The 19,800-nt window shown below is 27.4% G+C and overlaps 1 protein-coding gene across 1 annotated transcript; it reads right to left on the bottom strand.

Moving 5' to 3' along the window:
• Positions 1–1,586: 1,586 nt before the first annotated feature.
• Positions 1,587–19,768, bottom strand: yps (Y-box binding protein ypsilon schachtel). The gene is made up of 8 exons (XM_016059661.5): positions 19,333–19,768; positions 13,868–13,931; positions 11,148–11,181; positions 9,660–9,875; positions 6,050–6,223; positions 4,289–4,450; positions 3,712–4,041; positions 1,587–2,115 (listed from the first exon to the last, which is right to left on the bottom strand). Exons 1-8 carry the CDS (start codon positions 19,397–19,399, stop codon positions 2,047–2,049), a joined length of 1,116 nt encoding a protein of 371 aa, XP_015915147.1. The 5' UTR covers positions 19,400–19,768; the 3' UTR covers positions 1,587–2,046.
• Between the last annotated feature and the right edge of the window lie 32 nt (positions 19,769–19,800).

Raw genomic sequence — 19,800 nt, forward strand, 5'->3', positions numbered from 1 at the left:
AAGCATTGCAAATATCAACATTTTGCTTAGGTATGTTAAATTTGTATATCCACAAAAATAAATGATATTTTAGTAATTATCAATTATTCCAAATAGAAAATGCATTATTATTTTTTCTAAGGTCATACACGTAAAAGCTTTTTATTTATTAAGGACATTTTTTTATGAAACTTTAAAAAGGCTGAAATATGTGTAGAAGACATGATGGCACTGTGCTTAGAACACTGATCTGTCTCACTTTTGTGTCAACCAAATATGTAAACACACACAGCTTCATTATAGTAATTTATAACATCATTCTAAATTCTGAAGTTAAAAATTGAGGGTTGTTTTATTTGAATTTTTGCACAAAGTTTTAAAATTGTACTGAAATGTCATTTTAATATCTATTAACAAATTCAGGCAAAAAAGTATGCATTATTGATTAAAAAAAGTAAAATTGGAAAATTAAAAGACTTTATCCCATAACATGAATTTTCAAAGGAAAAATATTTTTTAAAATGGTTATGAAGATAGATTAAGATTTTACAATTCCGCTTCGAAATTCCCTTGTTAATGATTGCTCTTTTTTCGAATGTTATTATACGGAAAATTGGGGCAATATAATAAACCAATTTTTTCCCAAGTTGTTCAAGAGAGTATTTTGGGAAAAAAGAATATGTTTTGGAAACTTGTATCTATCTGGAAACAGAGTCGCTTTTAAAAAAGTGTCACTTATCACTATATTGCACTAAGGCCTTTTACATGTAAAGATATAACTCCAAAAAACATTTAAAAAAAAAAAAATAGGGTACAAAAGTTTTTAATTTTGTTTCTGACAATAATGATTGCAAAACCAACCCATTTCACAAAATAAAAAATGATCTAACTTGGACAAAAAAAGCTTATTAAAAGAAAATTTAGAAGCTTTCAATGATTGAAACTCTTTCACATATTGTTTTACTTCACAAAAAATGTCATGAGAATTAATATATATGAAACGTATCCCAGATATTATTGCATTCGGTTAGATTCAAGGTTAAAATTCTCTTTTCATATAAATTTTAAAAAGTGTTAATGCTTAAAAATAAATAACTATTTTATTATATAAAGGAAAAAAGAAAAAAAAAAGATGTGATATTATTCATGATTGTTTTATCTATAAATAACAGAGATTACAAGGTAATGTACAATAAAAGCATACTATTGTTAAAAACACCTTTAATAAGATTAAAATAGCATAACTAAATAAGAAAAGTCTTGAATAAAGGCCAAATAAATCCTAAGAAGTATTTTTTCATAGTTAACGGAGGGATTTTCACTAAATAATTCCAATAGAAATATCTTATTTTTATCCCTGAAAACTATATCTTCAATAAACGTATAGAGATTTGATTTAATATTTTAAACATTAGTCAAAACAATCCTCAATAACTATCAATTTTAGAACTGATTTTCAGGAAATTTTGATCAAAAAGGGTTTTAGACATTACTTGGGCAGAAGACTGAAAAATCAATATCTAATCTTATCATAAGATTAAATATTTAAGGTTACTGACAGATCTGTAAAGCTTAATTCACACAAGTAGACAAGAAAAAGAAAAATATGTGAAATGAAGAATTTTATTCCAAATTCATTTTATAAACTTTCTGTTTCAAGTATACAAAGTGTCTGCTTTCAGTCAAAATAAAGTCAAACAACTACAGTTCCTTATAATGAATTTGAATTTTTAAAATAAATTAATGTTTTAAACAAAAATAAGATACATACACAGTTGTTAGTTCTTTTTAAAAAAAAATGTTCTGTCGTAGAAGGGGAAAATATAAATTTTAACAAGTGCTGCAACAAAACCAAAAACTGCAGCCTAAAGGCTTAGCAGTTTCCTCAGCCCGTTTGAAATCGGGAGAGTTGGCTCAACAGCAGCTACCTGTTGTAAAGCTACACCCTCTGTTTTAATGCAATCAAATCACAGCATAGTAACAATTACAATAGTATTCTCAAATGTTGTTAATGACATGACAAGCAGGCAGTCTATTTTGACTCAAAATAATGAGGCTCCTTAACTGTTAGGCAGAAACTGTTGCTTCATTTGAAGAAGCTTCTACTGGGGAGGAATTCTCACATTTAACAGCAGCCTAAAGGAAAATAAAAAATATTCAATCAGATCTTCAATATATAGCCACACAATAAATAAATAAAACACCATTGTTATTGTAAAAGATTGAAAATCAATTGTGGCATTAAATGTATCAATTTTATTTTTTACTTTAAATAAAAATCAATAGTTTAATAAATGTTGAAAAATTTAAACAAGAGTTGTTATGTGCTGTAAGCATGTTCTGTTTTAACACTTCATTGTTAAACTATTTATTTTAAACAAAACTGTAAGCAATTTAAGAAAATGAATGTTTCAAATTTTTTAAAAACTATTTTAACGACGATTGTAATTTAAAATAATAATGATTTATCACATTTTTCCATTAAAAAAAATTTTCATACAGAATTTAAGCACATGTTTTTAAAGACTAACACAGAGATGTTAAAAATTGGGGCTCCTTATTAAACACTAAAAAGGTCCATTTTGTGCCATGTCTATTTATGCCATATTGGGGTTGTAACCCAATTGGGGTTGGGTTACAACCCCAATTTGAGCTACATTTACTTTTATAAACACGCATCTTATGCTATGTCCATTTTCTTAACTATAAATTTTGAGTAAGTCATTTTACAGATGAATTATTATTAAAGATTTATAAAAAAATAAAAAAAACTTGTAGCAACCAATTAATTAAAAAAAATACACATAAAAACTACTAGAAAACACAATCTTAAAAATCTATAAGAAAACAATCTTTTTGATAACAAAAAAATAAAAAATAAAAATAAGTAAATTTATTATCTCCTTAACAAATAATTGCCCCCCTAACAAATTTTACAGCATTCAAAAATTTCCTTTGATCATTTCATACCCATTTTTTCAATAAACGGAAAGAAAAAAAAAAAACCTTCAAATGATCATTACTCAGCAGTGATGGCTCAGGGGACAAAGTGCTCGTCTCCCAATGAGGTGCCCCGTGTTTGAAGCTCAGTGATGGCTGGTTGGCACGAATTCTGCACCTGGCTCATACCTACCAAACATTGATGAAAAATATCCTTACTGGTAGAAGGATTAGGGGTTAGTTTCCTTGCCCTCACATTTACCCTGGGTTTTCCATCTAATGCAAATGCGGGTTATTCCTTAAAAAAGTCTTCCACAAAGACCAATTTCTCCCAATACTTGATTCAGGAGTTCTCAGCTTTTAGATTGGGTTCAAAATTATTTATAAGGCTATGAAGTCGAATATTTGTAAGTCGCAAACTTAAAATTGGACTGGCTGTTCAAAAACAATTATAAAAGTAATCATTGCTGACTGTGAAAATTTATTGAGTTAGATCCCCAGGGGAAAAAAATTAATGATGATACACATTGGTGATTAGATTGCCATGAAATGTCTAGCAATATGGAAAACTTTTCAAACAGGAAGGAATTAAAACAAAAATTTAGGGAGATTTTTATGAGGAAAACTATTTATATGAGAAAATAACTTTATAAAGAATATTTCTTATAATTCTGAAATGCAGAAATTCATGCAGCTGATTTTATTATTTTGTATTATTATACTTTTTTTCTTCTTTTTACAGGTTCAAATAAATTTAGCAATATTTCCTCCTTTTACTGCATTGTTATTTACCTGTTCTGTCGGCGTTTGATCATTGGAGTAACCCTCATTACTTGCTTGCTGAGAGTCACTAGGCTCACCAGAAGATTGTGGTACAGAAGAAGGAGAAACATTCACACTATTAGAATTTTCATTGGCAGTCGCAGTCTCGTCCGATTTAGACTCCTCTGCTCCACCCTCATAATCTTGATCTTTCCTAGAAGGACCACCTTCAGAAGATCTACCTCTAGGGCGATAACCACCACGAGGTCTTCTGCGATTCATGCGTGGTCTGTATGGCGGACGTCGGTAGCCACCCCTCCTGTTATCCCTGTTTTGTCGTTGGTTATCTTCATCAATATCCTATAAATATTTATAAGTCAAAAATTTTTAACAAAATACATTTCAATATAAACACCTTAGCAATAATAAACGTGATAAACAGAAAAAGTCAAAATAAATGTGAAGTTTTTACTCTAAATATACAATTAAATTAATAGTGAAATCACAAAAAATCTTGTAAAGAGCTGCACCCTAACAAGCGTAATTAAGCTACATCAGAGAAAATATAATAACATTGAAAAAAGTAGCCAAAGTAAAGAAAACAAACCTTATTATCTCCTTCAACCCCACTCTGACTACCTTCAGTATCACTTCTGGGACGGTTGGGTCTGCGCTGCTTGAAATAACTTCGAGTAAATTGGCGTGTTCCTCGCCTATTTCCACCTCTTCCTCTCTGAACTCTTTGATTATCTCTCCTTTCATGAGGCTCCTATCAAGATAAAAGGAACTTTAATTTAAAAATAAGAGCAAATTATATAAAACTAGTGACAGGCTCATTATTGTTAACTTGCTGGTTATTTTCATATTTCTATAAACGAATTAGAAAATAGAGGAAATAGTCAAATATCTTGAGATGTACACATTGGATCCCAAAATACATAGGTAAAACATTTTCTGATGAGGCAATGAATGATAAGAAACTTTTTGTATTTCATTTCAGCTCTAATCACATTTTAATTTGGTTTCATTAGACAGGTTTTTTTAAAAATACAACCAAATCTATCAAGCTGGAAATTTTTTGATACTCAAAGAAAAATGTTTATTTGAAGTTTCTATGCACTCAATAATAATAAAAAATTTTTTTCATTGAATTTGAACTTGAAATTTTCCTCCAAAATATATATATTTTTTAAAAAAAGTTAAAAATCACAGGAAGTTTTATATATAAATAGAAAAGGTATTCAAAAATATATTAGAAAACCCTACATAAATATTTAAGTAAAGGAGATTAATTGCTGCAAACAAATACCATGAAAACTTAATTTTGCTAACTCACAGAGAGTTAAATATTTCGATTTTTTGCTCCCTTATCTCTTCACAGTTAGTTGTCACTCATATGCAGTAACTGACCAGTAAAATTACTTTAAGTGATTTTCATCAATATTTGATTGATCAGTCACAAATAAAACTTTGATCATGTTCTCTGCAATGTTACAGCTTGGTTTATTATCATTGTTTATTATTGAGAAACTGTATCCAAACTTCCTAATAATATCAAATTATCCAATTAATTTAAAAAAAGAGCTGATTATGAAAAAAAATATAATTTCTTATCTGCTGAAATTGCATTGGATTAATATAATTAAAAGTAACAATGTTTTTAAAATATACAGTAGGGAACCGATTATCCGGAACGATCGGGACCATCGCTATTCCGGATAACTGATTTTTCCGGTTTTCTGAATCGCTACAAGAAGCCGTTTTTTTATTGTTAAACCCAACTGAAAAAAAAAATTTTTTTTGGAAATAATCTTAAAAAGAAGAAAAATAGATGGAGTAATACACTAATGATTATTTCCAAAATGATGGTAAGGTCTAATTATTACTAATGATTATTTCCAAAATGATGGTATCTTTCAAAAAAGAACGAAAAATCCTAAAATATTATGAGGAAGAAAAAAAAAAAATTTAAAAATGGCGGGAAAATTATCGAATTTCGTTCCGGTTTTTTGGTTTTCCGGTTTTCTGATTTCCGGATAACGGGTTCTGTACTGTATAAAATATTGTTCCTTTTAATTTGTTTGCATACAATTAGTTTGTTTACATTGCCAATTGGGCCTGAAAACCAAATATGTAAAGAAAATTAACTATTATAATTACAAACTCAGTAAGAAAGCTGTGATTATAGTTAATCTATTTTAGAAATACGATAACTTGTTTCTTTTTTTGGCTTAAATATATTTGTAAAGATGACATGGATTTGCAATACTATATTTTACAGAAAATTCATACACTTCAAAAAATTAAGCTAGGGTAAGAAAAAAGAAGTCAATAAAATGATAATCAACACAACTGCTGATAAAAAAACCTCAAAATTTCCTTCATTTCCATCAGGATCTATATTCCTTGGTGGCCCTCTTTGGGGACCTCTATAATATTGCCTAAAGAATGGACGTCTAATTTGCCGACGCATTGGTCTTTGCATTTGCTGTTGTTCACCATCCAATTCTTGGCTCTGACTATCTTCTCCACCATCAGTTTGCTGTTACACAAACAAATAAATAAATTAGGAAATACATTTAAAAGTTCAAATACAATGTTTAATACATGATGGATAAAATTTATTAGTATGCAATTAATACTCTATTGCCATAACAGGGATCCTACTAGTTCTTCAAAAAAAAAAAAAAAAAAATGAGTAAGAAAGGATTGATGAAAAATGGTAGGAAAATCGGAGAGAGAAAAAAAAAAGTAAAGGCATGTCCTTTACCTATTTTTCAAGAATCTTAAGATTAAACATTTTATTATGAACACAGAATATTTATACTAAATGGAAATAATATAAGAGAATTATATTGTGAATTCAAATAAACAGAAATATCTATTAAAAAAGAATAGATTAGTAAAAAAGAAAATTATCTATAACCAATTATATTTTAATCAATATATTTATATATATATATATATATTAATCAATTAGTGAAAGTTTTAATAACTTGAAAAGGAAAATAGTGTGAGTATGTGACTGAATCTTTTGACACAAATATAATTTTATGAATAACATTTAAAATTTATACAGTAGAATTGACTATTAGAATTACTTTTAACTAATTAGTTTTAAATCACATGAAACTGCTAATTTCTTTTCCAAATTTCTTTTAACTGAATTTCAGAAATACTGTCTGTTCTGTGTTCAATATAAATTCCATAAAGTAATAAAATTAAAAACCTTATTTTGAAGAATTTTGGTTGATTTCCTGAACACATTTAAAGACTCACTTAGTGATAGTTGCGACAAACACACACACACAAATAAATAAATAAATGGGTGATAGAAAGTAAAGCTTAAATTATCCATAAATGTAGAGTAATTAATTATTTCTGAAGAAACTTTTAAACAAAGATACATCAAAAGACCATAAAATATTACTTATTTCTATCTTTCATTTTATTTAATCGAAAAGAAAAATTTTTATTTCAATTTTTATTACTATCTGCAGTTACCATATATTCCAGCAAGTAAAATTTAAAAAAAAAAAAAAAAAAACAGGGTGTTAATTTATACATCATTAATAAAGTTTATACTGACTATATAATATTTGTTGTTCATGAAATATCAATGCATTTTATAAACAATGAAATAGATATGATTAACTCTGTACCAATTTATCCCATCACATTTTCTTTAATTATAAAGGATTTTTAGAAACATAGCTTTAAGTTTATGTTCTTTTTTTTTAAAAAAAAAAAAAAAAAAAAAAAAAGATAAGTTAAGGTGATTTATTCAAAAGTATTTCAAAAAACACAGTGAAACTTTTAAAACATACCATAAAACTACAAGTTTAAAGATTCTCATACATCATCTTTGTCAAAATCAATGATGTTAGCAATATCGTCATATGGACCCAACTCTGCTAAAGATTCTGCTCAGTCCCACAAAAAACAGTCTTCATCTCCATCCAAAGAATTAGAAAATGCCACACTTTTTCTCGCATCTCGTATCATTTGACTGGTTGCCTCACAGCATCTTTATTTAATGGCAAATGTATCACACCCAGTAACAAAGTAAAATATTTTTAACTTGAGAAAATTTTGTATGCTTGATAATGTTTTTATTTTTAGAAATTTTCATAATTTGTTTTTTCAGTCGATTTATACACCCGACATACCAGAAACTTGCAAATTTGTGATCAAAAATAAGGGGTCAACATATTCATCAGGATATATTCTAATTTTTTTTGGCTTATGATTATCATATCACTATGCTAAGTGCTGTTCTATACTCGTTTTTATTAAAAATGATAAACTACAAAGAACCAATTGAAAACAAAATTAATGCTTGATATTAACTAGCATTTCAAATAATTCTGCATCTCCCAATTGAAAATGAAAAAAGTGAAAAATATTTTGAAGAGAAGAGAAACAGTGTTCAATACTTTCTCTTAAATGCAAAGATTATTTAAACATTCAAAAAACTTATACAATCTACAATTTAGCCAGCATATTGGCGAGTTGAGATAGACAAATTTTAAATAAAAATCAATATTTCTTGTACTTTACTTACTCTACTTTTCCAATTTAGAATTTTTTGTTTATTCATAAAGAACAAACCAGACTTCAGTAAAATGAAAAAATAAAATGACTTCTCTCTTTAGCAAAAGATAAAAGAAAACAACTCAAATAATTTACACTACAGAACATTCTGAACAAAAAGGAGTAAAATTCAACCTTCTACAACTAATCAATGATGCCGTTTTAGATGTGATCATCACAAAGGTAAGACTTTACCTTCAATCTCTTCGCAATTCATATTCAGTGTTCTTACTAAGTGTTTTTGAATTGCAAAACGCCCTACTTGCCCTTTGATCCCAATAGATGCGTACTCTTTGCTCTTCTTGTAAAAATAAGCCCAAATCCCTTAAAAACACTGCCTTTTTACTCATATTCCATATTGAAAAAAAAAAAAAAAAATTATTCACTGTTTAAATAACAACACAGTTGTCAAATTATCTGTGTTTATAAGTTTAATTTTGATTACTATTACAAATATTTACTTGGTTAGGATTATTCTTAACTGGTTGAATTTTTAGAAGTATCCTTTTTTGTGGAAGGGTTTTAATAAGTTTCATGTGATTTTAAATTTTAAAACTATTTTTTAAATAAAAAAAATTAAATTACAGTTGTTATCAATCATTTTTTGTTAGTTTACCTTTTTTTGGAGAAAAAAAATAGCAAGTCGTTAATAATTTTTATAAATTACAAATTTTTCTCTTATTTTGATAAGAGATTTCCTTTTTTAATTATACACATAAAATAGTATGAGAGGGTAATTTAAAAATTGTTGAGAATAAAATTCAGTTATTACATAATATTACACATTTTGATTAATTTTAACAGTGTTAAGTGAGTGGCCTTTCAAAATTCAAAGCACCCTTTTCAGAGAGAAAGCGTTTTGCCCATTTCTATTCCTAGAGAGAACTTTGCATAGTATTTATATGTGAACACTAGCTTGCCAAACGAGCTCCTTTTTTCTTCCGTCTGAATAGATTCTCTCATCTGTATAAAAAAAAATTAGGCAGTTCCTAAGAGCTTAAAAGTTCTAAGGGCCCTAATTTTTTGTTTTCAAAATGAAGGAATTTTTAAGGACTGTATAAAAGTTTAGTTATCAACAGTTACAGAAACCAATAACCTCTGATAATTTAAAAGAAATCTGGTTAATTTTATTCAATCAGAATTTTCTTTTAATAAGATTTACAATTAGCTATTATTGCTTAATGTCCCAGTTTTTATCAAATAAAAAAAAAAAGAAACAGATTTTTTTTAAAAAAAACTTATTTTTGAAAATATTGGTTAATTGGTTAAGGCGCTTTCACTTTGTACAGATTTATTCCATTAGGGGAAAAAAAAAAGGAAAAGAAAACACTTTTTATTTAACCTTTCATAATAATGCAATTTAAAATTAATAAGAAAAAACTTACGCGGGATCTAGGGACATATTTTTTCCTAGGAAACCAGCGTCCTCTCATACGATTCCTGTCTGCAGCATAAGGACTACCAGCTACTGGAGCTCCATTTGGTCCTGTTACATTAGCAGCTTCATTACCTTTCTCACCAACTACAACGTCAAATTCTACAACTTCACCATCACCAACACTGCGAACAATTTTTTTAGGATTGTTTTTCTTTATAGCAGTCTAAAATAAAACATAAAAGAAAAATAAGTAAATTATAAGTAGGAGTTCATTAAAAAATAAAATATACTTCTACAGCAATAACACAGTTAAACTTGTAATTAGAAACCTCATTAATGCAAATTTTTCAGTAAGTTAAAATCAAAACTTGCCTTCGACAATTTTCCATTTAGACTATGTTAATGAACTTCAATCAAAGTTTTGAGTATTTATTTTGATAACTTTTTATTTTTTTCCCTTATGACTTTCTACTGAAATAAAAAATGGTAATATATTGAAAAACCAAGTATTTCCTCCAGATACTGCTATTTTTAAAAAAACTTTTCTTTTTAAGTAAAAGAAATGAAATTTAATTTAAAAACTTAGTCATTAAAAATGTTACTTGAGAGCATGATAACTAAGCTAAGCATGACAACTTAATAGCAATTCTTTTTAGGGGGGGGGGAGTGAATTTTTTTGTATTTGAATATTTAAACAACTTATTCAATTGTTTAAATATTCAAAACAAAACTTATCTAGTTTTGTCAAAAAACACAACTATGTCTTTAAAATTAATTGTAGTTTCAAAATTAAAGCATCAGTGAATCAATTTTTTGAAAGAATTTCAAGAACGGTCCCTTTTCAAAATTAAAAACAATGTGAATGGTCTATTTTAAGATATGCTATAATTAATTATAATATGCTATAATTAAATTATTCCAAAAAATTAACTTAGAACTTAGAGCATGAAAATATTTGTAAAATATCCATAAACAGACCCAAATTTCCCCTAAACGGAAACTTGGTTAAATAATTTTTTCTAACCTTACCAATCTCTTAATATTATATTTCAGAATTTTTTGTTATCAGGAACTTATTAAATTTAATAATGGGGGAAAAAAACATCTAACACCTAATGTAATTATTTATCACATCACAAGGTACAAAATTATTGCATGACTTAGTGACTTAACTTAACCCTTAAGGGACCACCGGTGCCATATAGGCAGGGCAGCAAAAACCAATAATTTACTGTTGTTTTATTGCCATATTTACAATTAGCTTAATTATAAAAATATAACAAAAATTATAATTAATATTATATAATTAAGTTCAGTGGTTTCCCAGCCTATTAAAGGACAAGCCCTACTGTGCACACCTCAGTTTCCTTGAACTTGATATTATAATTTTACTTGGTAGGAAGTAAATTTTGCAATATCTCTGTACCATTATGGGTTAAGGTTTCGGTAGATCACTAAAATTAAAATTTTAAAAACTTCAAAAGCTGATACACACCTGATGAACAAAAATATCTTCTTTGGTATCACTCCTAAATAAAAAGTGGGAAAAAAATTAATTTCTTAACAAAATGAGTATTTACAATTAGCACGGTCATAACATGCTATAATTTGAATAATGTGCAAAATACAGTTTCAAGTATTTTTCCTAAAGAATATTATAAAATACTGCAAATTAAACTTATATAGAAATAAGTATAACATAGTTACAAAGTATTTTTTTAGTAAAAAAATTTTAACTGTGTGATAAAAGTAGCAATTTGTTATCTCCTAAAAGATAACCTAACTATAATTTAGCCACAAATAGAACTAAATTTAACAAATATATACATACTATTATATGAATTGGTTTATTAAGAGTTTGTAATTTTGGAAATTATATTTTAATATTTAATGATACCACCAGCAAACTATATATAAAAAAAAAAAGGAAATAAAGATTAAAAAAAAAGAAAAGAAGCTATGCTTGTAGTTATTAAGGTTGGGTTTTTGACATGATGCATCAAAAACCTGGTGCAACTTTCATTGGAGATATTTTATTTGCAGTCAAACTACAGAAAATGATTTATTCAAGTACAATATTTGCATTATTAATTCTACTATAATAATGACTTCGATTCTAGCCAAAATTATTAAAATTAACTGCTTTTTCAAAACAGTGCTATTTATACTTTATCATCAAAAGTGTCATATATGAAACAATTTCAGTTTATATTACCTATGAGTTATTAATTATTATAATTCTAAATATACTAATTAGTTCTACCAAGCCATAATTTAGGCAGATTTTTTTAGCTTAGGCAAAACTAAAGTGATTTCTCAAAAATAGATGTCAACTTTTAAAATTCTTTTAGATTCTCAATATTTATTGATGCTTATATGTACATGAACATTACCCTATAAATCAGGATTATAATATATTCCTTAATAAGTAAACTAATTATACTTTATACAAAATAAATTTAAATACTTTTTTTACATATATCATGAATAACTTTTAAAATAATTTTGTTTTAAAATAAAATTGATGTTTAGTGCCTTACATACAATAAAGTTAATGCAACCAAGAAAATGGGGTTTATAAAATAGCAATATTTAAAAAAAATATATACAGTGGAACCCCGATTGTACGTTGTCCGTTATCCCGCTTCTTGCGTCATTTTCTGCTGATCCGTGAAAATTGCCTATACCGATAACGTTAAAAAATCCCGGATTTTGTATTACCCCTTTTATGAAAATCCCGTTTGATACGTTTTTCTACCAACAGATCAAATTAATTTTTTTTTATTCTACAACTCTCACACAAACTTTTTTCTAGTTTTTTGAGCAAGAAAAACTTGCTTTTCAGCTGCATGGAGCGATTCTTGCATTCTTTCTGTTCCATTTGTCAATAGGGGGGTGGGGAACAACAATAAAAACTACATACATAAAAATTCTAACACAATTTTTACTTGCAAATGTAAATCAAGAAGTAAATTTGCAAAAAATTGTTAGTATTGAACGAGTTGTAGATGAAATTGTAGCTAAAAACAAAGAGGAAGTGAAGATTACTAATCTTTTCCATTAATTTAACTGGTAGGTGTCAATTTTTAAAAATATGCATAGATTTTTCGTAATCCCGATTTTACGTTATTCCGGTTCGAGCGTTTTTTATCGCTAGTCCGACCGAAAACGTAAAATCGGGGTTTCACTGTATATATATGAAAACTGGAATTCTTAAAATTTAATAAATGATAGATTATTTTAAGTATGCATTTTTCTTTTCACCATTGAAGTTACTTTTAAAATAAACAATAGTTATGAATTTGGGTTGCAACTAAAGCAATAAATAAAAATAAGAGTTACGTACTAGCTAACAATCAAATTTAAATTAATAATTCAATACTAAAGTGGTCGTAAATAGATTAACTGCATTAGTAGTAAAAATTAAGCAGCCTCTTTTCAGAAAAAAATAATAGCCACTTTTAATGTCTAGTCAGTAATGTCTAGGCACCCAATATTAATTTGTTTAAGAAAATACATAAAGTGAACTACATTTTTACAAATCATTGAAAATAAATTAATTTGGTACATTTACGTGGCATTACATCCATCCTTCAGATAGAGCAGTAGAATCTGAAATTTTGCTGGGAACATACTTGTAGAAATTTTTATAAATTATATTTTTTACAATTCGAAATTTAATATATTTTGATAAATAAGGACAATGAAGACAGTATTTAAAAATTCAGTGCTTTCTTTAAAATTTATTATTTAAATTTATAACATTTTATTGATAAAAATAAACAAATTAGCATCCAATTTAATAATCAACATATGCAATAATATTTTTGAAAGATAAAATACATTCAATTCTTTCTACTTTTTCTAACATACTAACTAAGGAATTATATTTAATATTGTGATTTTTCGTTCTGACAATACTTTATCCTATTATTGGAGCAATTTTATATAACTTTATACATACCTTATAACAAAGTTAAATGAAAATATGATAAAACAGCACATCAATTTTAAGGCTACTCAATGAGAATTTAAAAAAAAAAATACAATTATTTGTACTTATTTTCTATCCTCTAAAATTAGAAACCCTTTCAACCTTTGCTATTCATTAATAGGTTATTTAACTTTTTTGAAGAAAAAAAATTTTAATAAATACCATACATATCAAAATCAATGCATATAAAACCTGAAAAGAATTAAGAATTCATAAAATACCTGTTAATAAATCCATAACCATTTTTCACATTGAACCATTTCACAGTTCCTTGTACTTTAGTAGCTAAAAAAAGGAAATTTTAATAAGATTTTTTATGCATTTTTCAAAGCAAAATTCATATTTACTATGCCAATAAAAAAAAGTGTCATTTTACAAGCTAAAATTTTTAACCAATACATTTTTTCCGGCAGAAATCACTTAATTTGAATTTAGTAATGCTGTTTCTTTCTTACTTGAAAAAAACTTACTTGAGAAATACAAATTTACTAATTTTTGAAGGCATGAAAAAGGCGTCAGTTGCAGAAACATAAACACATCATACAATATTTTAATGACACTGACATTTAATTTTAGGAAGAAAAAAAATCCCTGATATTTCCAAGCATTTCAGGAAAATTTCAATGTAAATCGAGACCATATTTTATCTATGCCAAGGAATTTTTTATATGAAAACTCAAATATTATATTTTGTGAGGAAAAAAAATATCACTGAAAGAAGATGGAAACATGGAAGAGTTTCACTAAAAGGGTATTAATTTTTACTAAAGATAATTGTATAAGATATTGGAATTATTTTAGTAAAGTATGAAATCAAGGTATGAAATATTGATCTAAGCAAATTTTTAGAAAAACATTGTGTCCCCTGGTGCTGCTTTTGCAAACATACACCTTTAAAATTTTCTATTACCAAGTTTCCATTAGAGAGAATCTATTGCAGAGTTTTTTTTACTTATTTAAATACCAAATAAAGAAAGGGTAAACCAAATAATTTGGAATTTGATAAATTTACTAATTTAGAGCATTTCAACTGAAGACAAAATAAAAAAAGAATGAGTGAAAAAATGTTTTTAAGTGAATTTTTAATGATATATTTGGCAGCAGCTTTTTTACTGAGGGTAGTTAGTTACTTTAACTGCATTCCAGTATATATCGTAAGTCAGAACAAAATGGGATCCACTTGAAAATGTGACCATGAAAATGTGAAATAACAATTTGGGAAACATATTAAAAGTTTAGAAGCATAAAATTTTTATATAAATGAGATATTCTCCAGAAAAAGTTTAAGAAATAAGTCACGAGTAGCACAATTAACACATTCATGACATTTTTACAAAATTACATTTGGCTTTTTTAATTCTGTTAGTTCAAATTTTACTTTCTTTTTGATAATTGGGCTTTCACTTTTTCGCTTTGCATTTGCACTTTGCTCTAGGATTTGATTTCCACTTAATATTCTCCAATATTACTTTAAAAACAATATTCTACAGCCATAGTATGGTTCTAACTTTTAATTTATAATTCCGTATAAATTAATAATAACTCCTGGTTCTTTAAGTTCCAGTTGAGAAATATCTTGATCTCCCAAATTTGAATAAAAAAATATTTTAAATAAGGTTGCTGTTTGTTGTATTAAGTATCTCTTAGACATGGAGCTAAAACAAAGCAAAATTTATAAATGACACAAATAAAATAAAAAAACGAAATTTTTCTTAACTCACTCTTTAAAAAATTATTTATGATAGAAGTAAAATAAATCATAAGAATCAGAAAGGAAAAACTATCAATAGTAAGAATCTATACAATTGCTGGGAATGCATTGAAAAACCTTCCAAATTAAACTCTGTAATTTTCAAATAGCTCAATTAAGTATTAAAATTCATTCCCTTCCCTGAAAACTATTATCTTATAAAAAAAAAGAATTTATTTTTGATGGTTAGAATTTCACCCAAAGAAAAAAAACAGTGAGTATGAAACAGTAGACAACTTGCTACTTTCCAAGTATTCTGCCTCCATCATTTTGCAATCAGCCTCCAACAAATTCATGTCAAAAGAAGTTGAACCTAAATGAATATCATGCATCACACCTTTTCCCATTGGAACATTATTTAACTTTAATAACTGTCATAATACCACTTCAATGTGGTGCACACAACATAACCCAATGCATCATTTGAAATATAAAAATAGAATCCTTGAAACATCAATGTTCCAAAAATGAAACATAAGGTTTAAAATAATATTTAGGCTTAAAAATTTAAATGCTGATGAAATTTTGAAGCTCATTGATAACAGAGGGAAATATAGACCTTTTAAAACCTTGTAAGAATTGAAGTCATATTATAAAAATAGGATTTTTGGAAAATTATATTATAAATAGGATAAAATTTTAAATTATATCGAATTTCTAAAATTCATAAAAAAAAAATCAGGTAATTAGGGAAACTGAACCAAACTAAATTAAAAAAATAGTTTATAATGTAAATTTTAAATTGACGAAATATAATATTTTGTCTTTAATTGCTCATTAATTTTATATTCTATGTCCAAGTTCTATTTTTGGAACATTGGCATGTAAACAATTAAGGAATTGCCTTGTTGTTCTTTTCAAAACTATCTGCGCGCCAGTAGAAATAGTTAAGTTATGTTCAGAACAATTAATTACCAAGTACACAGAATTGAAGAATATCAGATGCAAGACTATTGTGTTTTAGAGTCGGTTTTGAATAGTGCTTAAGAAGGGGATATTTCCCATTCTTGATGTGTCGCGCCAACTACATTCGCCAAGGTGCAAAATAAAATTTAAACTAGTAATTAAAAAAACAAGTAGACCCTTGCCCGGGGGTGGCTAGGAGTTATAACCATTCTGTGATGTTTTCTTAGTTTCTAAGTACAGTGTTTTCATCGTGCAGAAAAAAAATGGGTGAGAATTTCTCACCTTTTCTAAAAAACAGGGTGAGATTTCAAAAAGTTAAGTGAGATTTCTAAAAACTAAAAAAATACAAACTCTTGAAAAAAAATCATTTCTTTAATTATAATAAATTTTAACTTCTTCTATTTTTTAAAGCATTCAATATTTTTGGTGCATCATCATAGAAGATTTTGCCTTTACAAGGTATTTGTCCATATTGCACATAAAAAATTTGAACACCATACGTGAAGAAACCTTACCTACGATAAACACGTGGATGCAGAGAAATGTGTTCTGAAAGGGGTTTTCGCGGTTGTGTCCAGTTGTTCGAAAAGGTTCTGAACAATACTGGTAAATAGGAAAGCTAGATAACGAGGCAGATGTTGAAAATATTGAAAGATCTAGGAAGAAAAGTAAAATGGATTTTATTCTACATGGCGTAATTCGAAGCTTTTTCCAAAATGCGAGAAATTCGCGAATTTTGAAATTGATTTATAGAATACACGAATTTCCCGCGGTGATAATTTTTTAATGCGAGAAAAGAAACAAATATGCGAGATTCTCGCGCTTTAGTGAAAACACTGTAAATACTAAGGCTTGGCGATTATTTTGCCACGGAAATCTCACCCTCAAGAACGCTATGTTGGCTGCAAAAGGGAATAAAAAGTACATTCCTTGGATATTAAAAGATTTAATGTCATTGTGGTACTAATTTTTTAATTAAATGCATTTATTACAGCTAGGCATCCTCGAAACTGTTGATAAATTTAATCAAATTTTAGAGCTATTTTATAGGAAAGAAATAGGATACATGTTTGCAATATGTTTATATTTTATGCCTTTTTTATGGCAACACTTTATATTATAGAATAAATAGGTAGACATGTATAATCATAAAATTGTTACCAACTTAAGTGCAGTGTTAAGAAAGCCGTTGCTAATTTGTAAACATTTTATATAGATCTGCAAAAATAATGAAATGCATATTTAGCATTGCTAAATGAGTGTATATTGCTATATTTTTAGGAAATTTGGGAAGTAGCAAAGTTGTTGCCTGGAGGTAAATATTTAATAATTTTTTTATTGTCTATACTTGGCAATTAAAAAAAAAAACAATAAAAATGAATTTTGAGTTTAATAGGTCTGCAAATGTTTCTCTCCCTCTATAACATATGACAAAAATGGTACCAACTTAAAATGTGGCAAAAATTGCTAAGGATGAAAAAAAATCACCAAAATATAACAGCATGGGTAAACAGGATTGTTCTGAATCTTTTTAATGCATCTGAGGGTTTTGAATCTTTTCAATATTTAACATTTCTGAGGAATTTATGCATCGGTACTTTCTCATGCCAACAAAATTCAGCAAGGTTACACATTTTTAAAATAAACATTCAGTGAATAGTCAGTTATTGTGGTGACGAATAATATTCTTTTCAGTGGATATCCTAATGAGATGCCTTTAGTTACTTACAGGCTAGTGCCTTGAACTTACCAAAACTTGGAGTAAATGCTGATACAAAATTCATTCTGGCATTTTAAAGCAAAGGGTCAGCTTCTCGCAGTTTTCACCACAATTAAGAATATGACCGTTGAACCAATTAACGTTGTGAAACAGAGAACGATCATAAAGTTACAATGTTAAGGAATTCCGGAACGTGTCAAAGCAGAAATTGTTTGTAAACATAAATCAAATGTAAACACTGAAAATTATTAAGCCTATTTTACATGCAAGCAATTTATCAGATTCCTGCAGCCCAAAACCAATCATTAAGCAATTTTTTGAAAATAATATGACCGTTCAACCAATTAACTTTGTGAAACAGAGAACGAGAATAAAATTACAATATTAGAGAATTCTGGAACATGTCAAAGCAGAAATTGTCTGCTGAACGTAAACAGAGAAAGTTAATAAGCTTATTCTACATGCAAGCAATTCAAGTTTCCAGCATCCCAAAACAATTTTTGATAATGAAATGTAAAGATAAATTAGATTATATTTTAATCTAGTAAAATTTTTTAAGTTGATAGTAAAATAAATTGATGTGATAAATTTTACTATAGAAAACTTTGTAATTATGATAAGACAATTGTTGCATTTCTTTGAATGAAATTCACATACATACACATATGAATTGATAATAGAACTATGAAATAAATTTATTTAGCATCACTTTTTAATTTACACAAATGTAAATGACAATTTTTAGGTTACATTAGACAAATATTAAATTATTTTTCAAACCTACATATTCAAGATCTTTAGTTACCACATACCGATCAAACACAAAATTTTACGCAAGCAATAGAAAACTAAATTAAATATATGTAAGTTGCAAGTAGAAATGTATATATTAGTCTGCTACCATAACAAGTACAACATATGCACATTTAGTCTAAAACATTATTCTGTGCTATTAAAATTTCACTATATCAAACATAATAAGATATAATAACAGTTACAAGAAATAAGAAAATTTTAATTCCTGGACTTAATAATAGTTGTTAGTGCATGAAACGTGTAATAATATTGCCCACTCACGATTTCTGAATCGAGAGTTGAAATCTATATCGAAGGTATGTTATAAAGTGCAGATTATAAAAGACCAGTACTTTTAAATTTTACAGCAAATTGTTAAATGCTTGAAATTTCGAATAAGATAACGTGTTTCTGGCTTAACATATGACCTAATCACTAGTAACTATGAGATTACAGGTATTAGGCCTAATGGTATTCTACACAACTATTTTGTTAAGATTGGTATAATTAATTACCAAGAATTTTTTTCGGGGTGTTGGTAGGCGCAGTGGATGGTGAAAGTTCTTCTTTAGTGTCCGACATTTTTGATGGGACAACAGTTATTCAAATCTGTCGAATCCACACCTTCACAAAATAAACACTCTGATTTTCACTCACGTTTTGATGTTGTGCTGAATGCGATTACAGATAGTGCACACCACACCGGTGGGAAAACAACAACAAAAAAATAAAATAATTTTGAAAGAAGGTTTTCTATTGGCTGATACCTAAACTTTATGTAAGAGAAATCTTCACATGAGAAAATTCCTCAAAAAATTTTTTAATTATTGAATAATAATTTATAAAGGGTCATTGATTTGGTTTCCTTTAAATTTTTTTAATTAAAAAAACAAATTCAGTGACTGTAACCTGCATTAAACAACTAAATTTTCCAACGATCCCGTTGCCACCAGCTGAGCACTCTTTTCTATCATCACATGTAA

Source organism: Parasteatoda tepidariorum, chromosome 2 (assembly GCF_982258835.1).
Source record: "Parasteatoda tepidariorum strain Cologne lab strain chromosome 2, Ptep-v5.0, whole genome shotgun sequence".
NCBI lineage: Eukaryota > Metazoa > Arthropoda > Arachnida > Araneae > Theridiidae > Parasteatoda > Parasteatoda tepidariorum.

Coding starts and splice junctions, on each gene's coding strand:
- yps (XM_016059661.5), bottom strand. CDS start 19,399: ATGTCGGACACTAAAGAAGAACTTTCACCATCCACTGCGCCTACCAAC. Junction 4,042..4,288: donor GGGTTGAAGGAGATAATAAG/GTTTGTTTTCTT, acceptor AAATATTTATAG/GATATTGATGAAGATAACCA. Junction 2,116..3,711: donor ATCAAACGCCGACAGAACAG/GTAAATAACAAT, acceptor ATTTTCCTTTAG/GCTGCTGTTAAATGTGAGAA.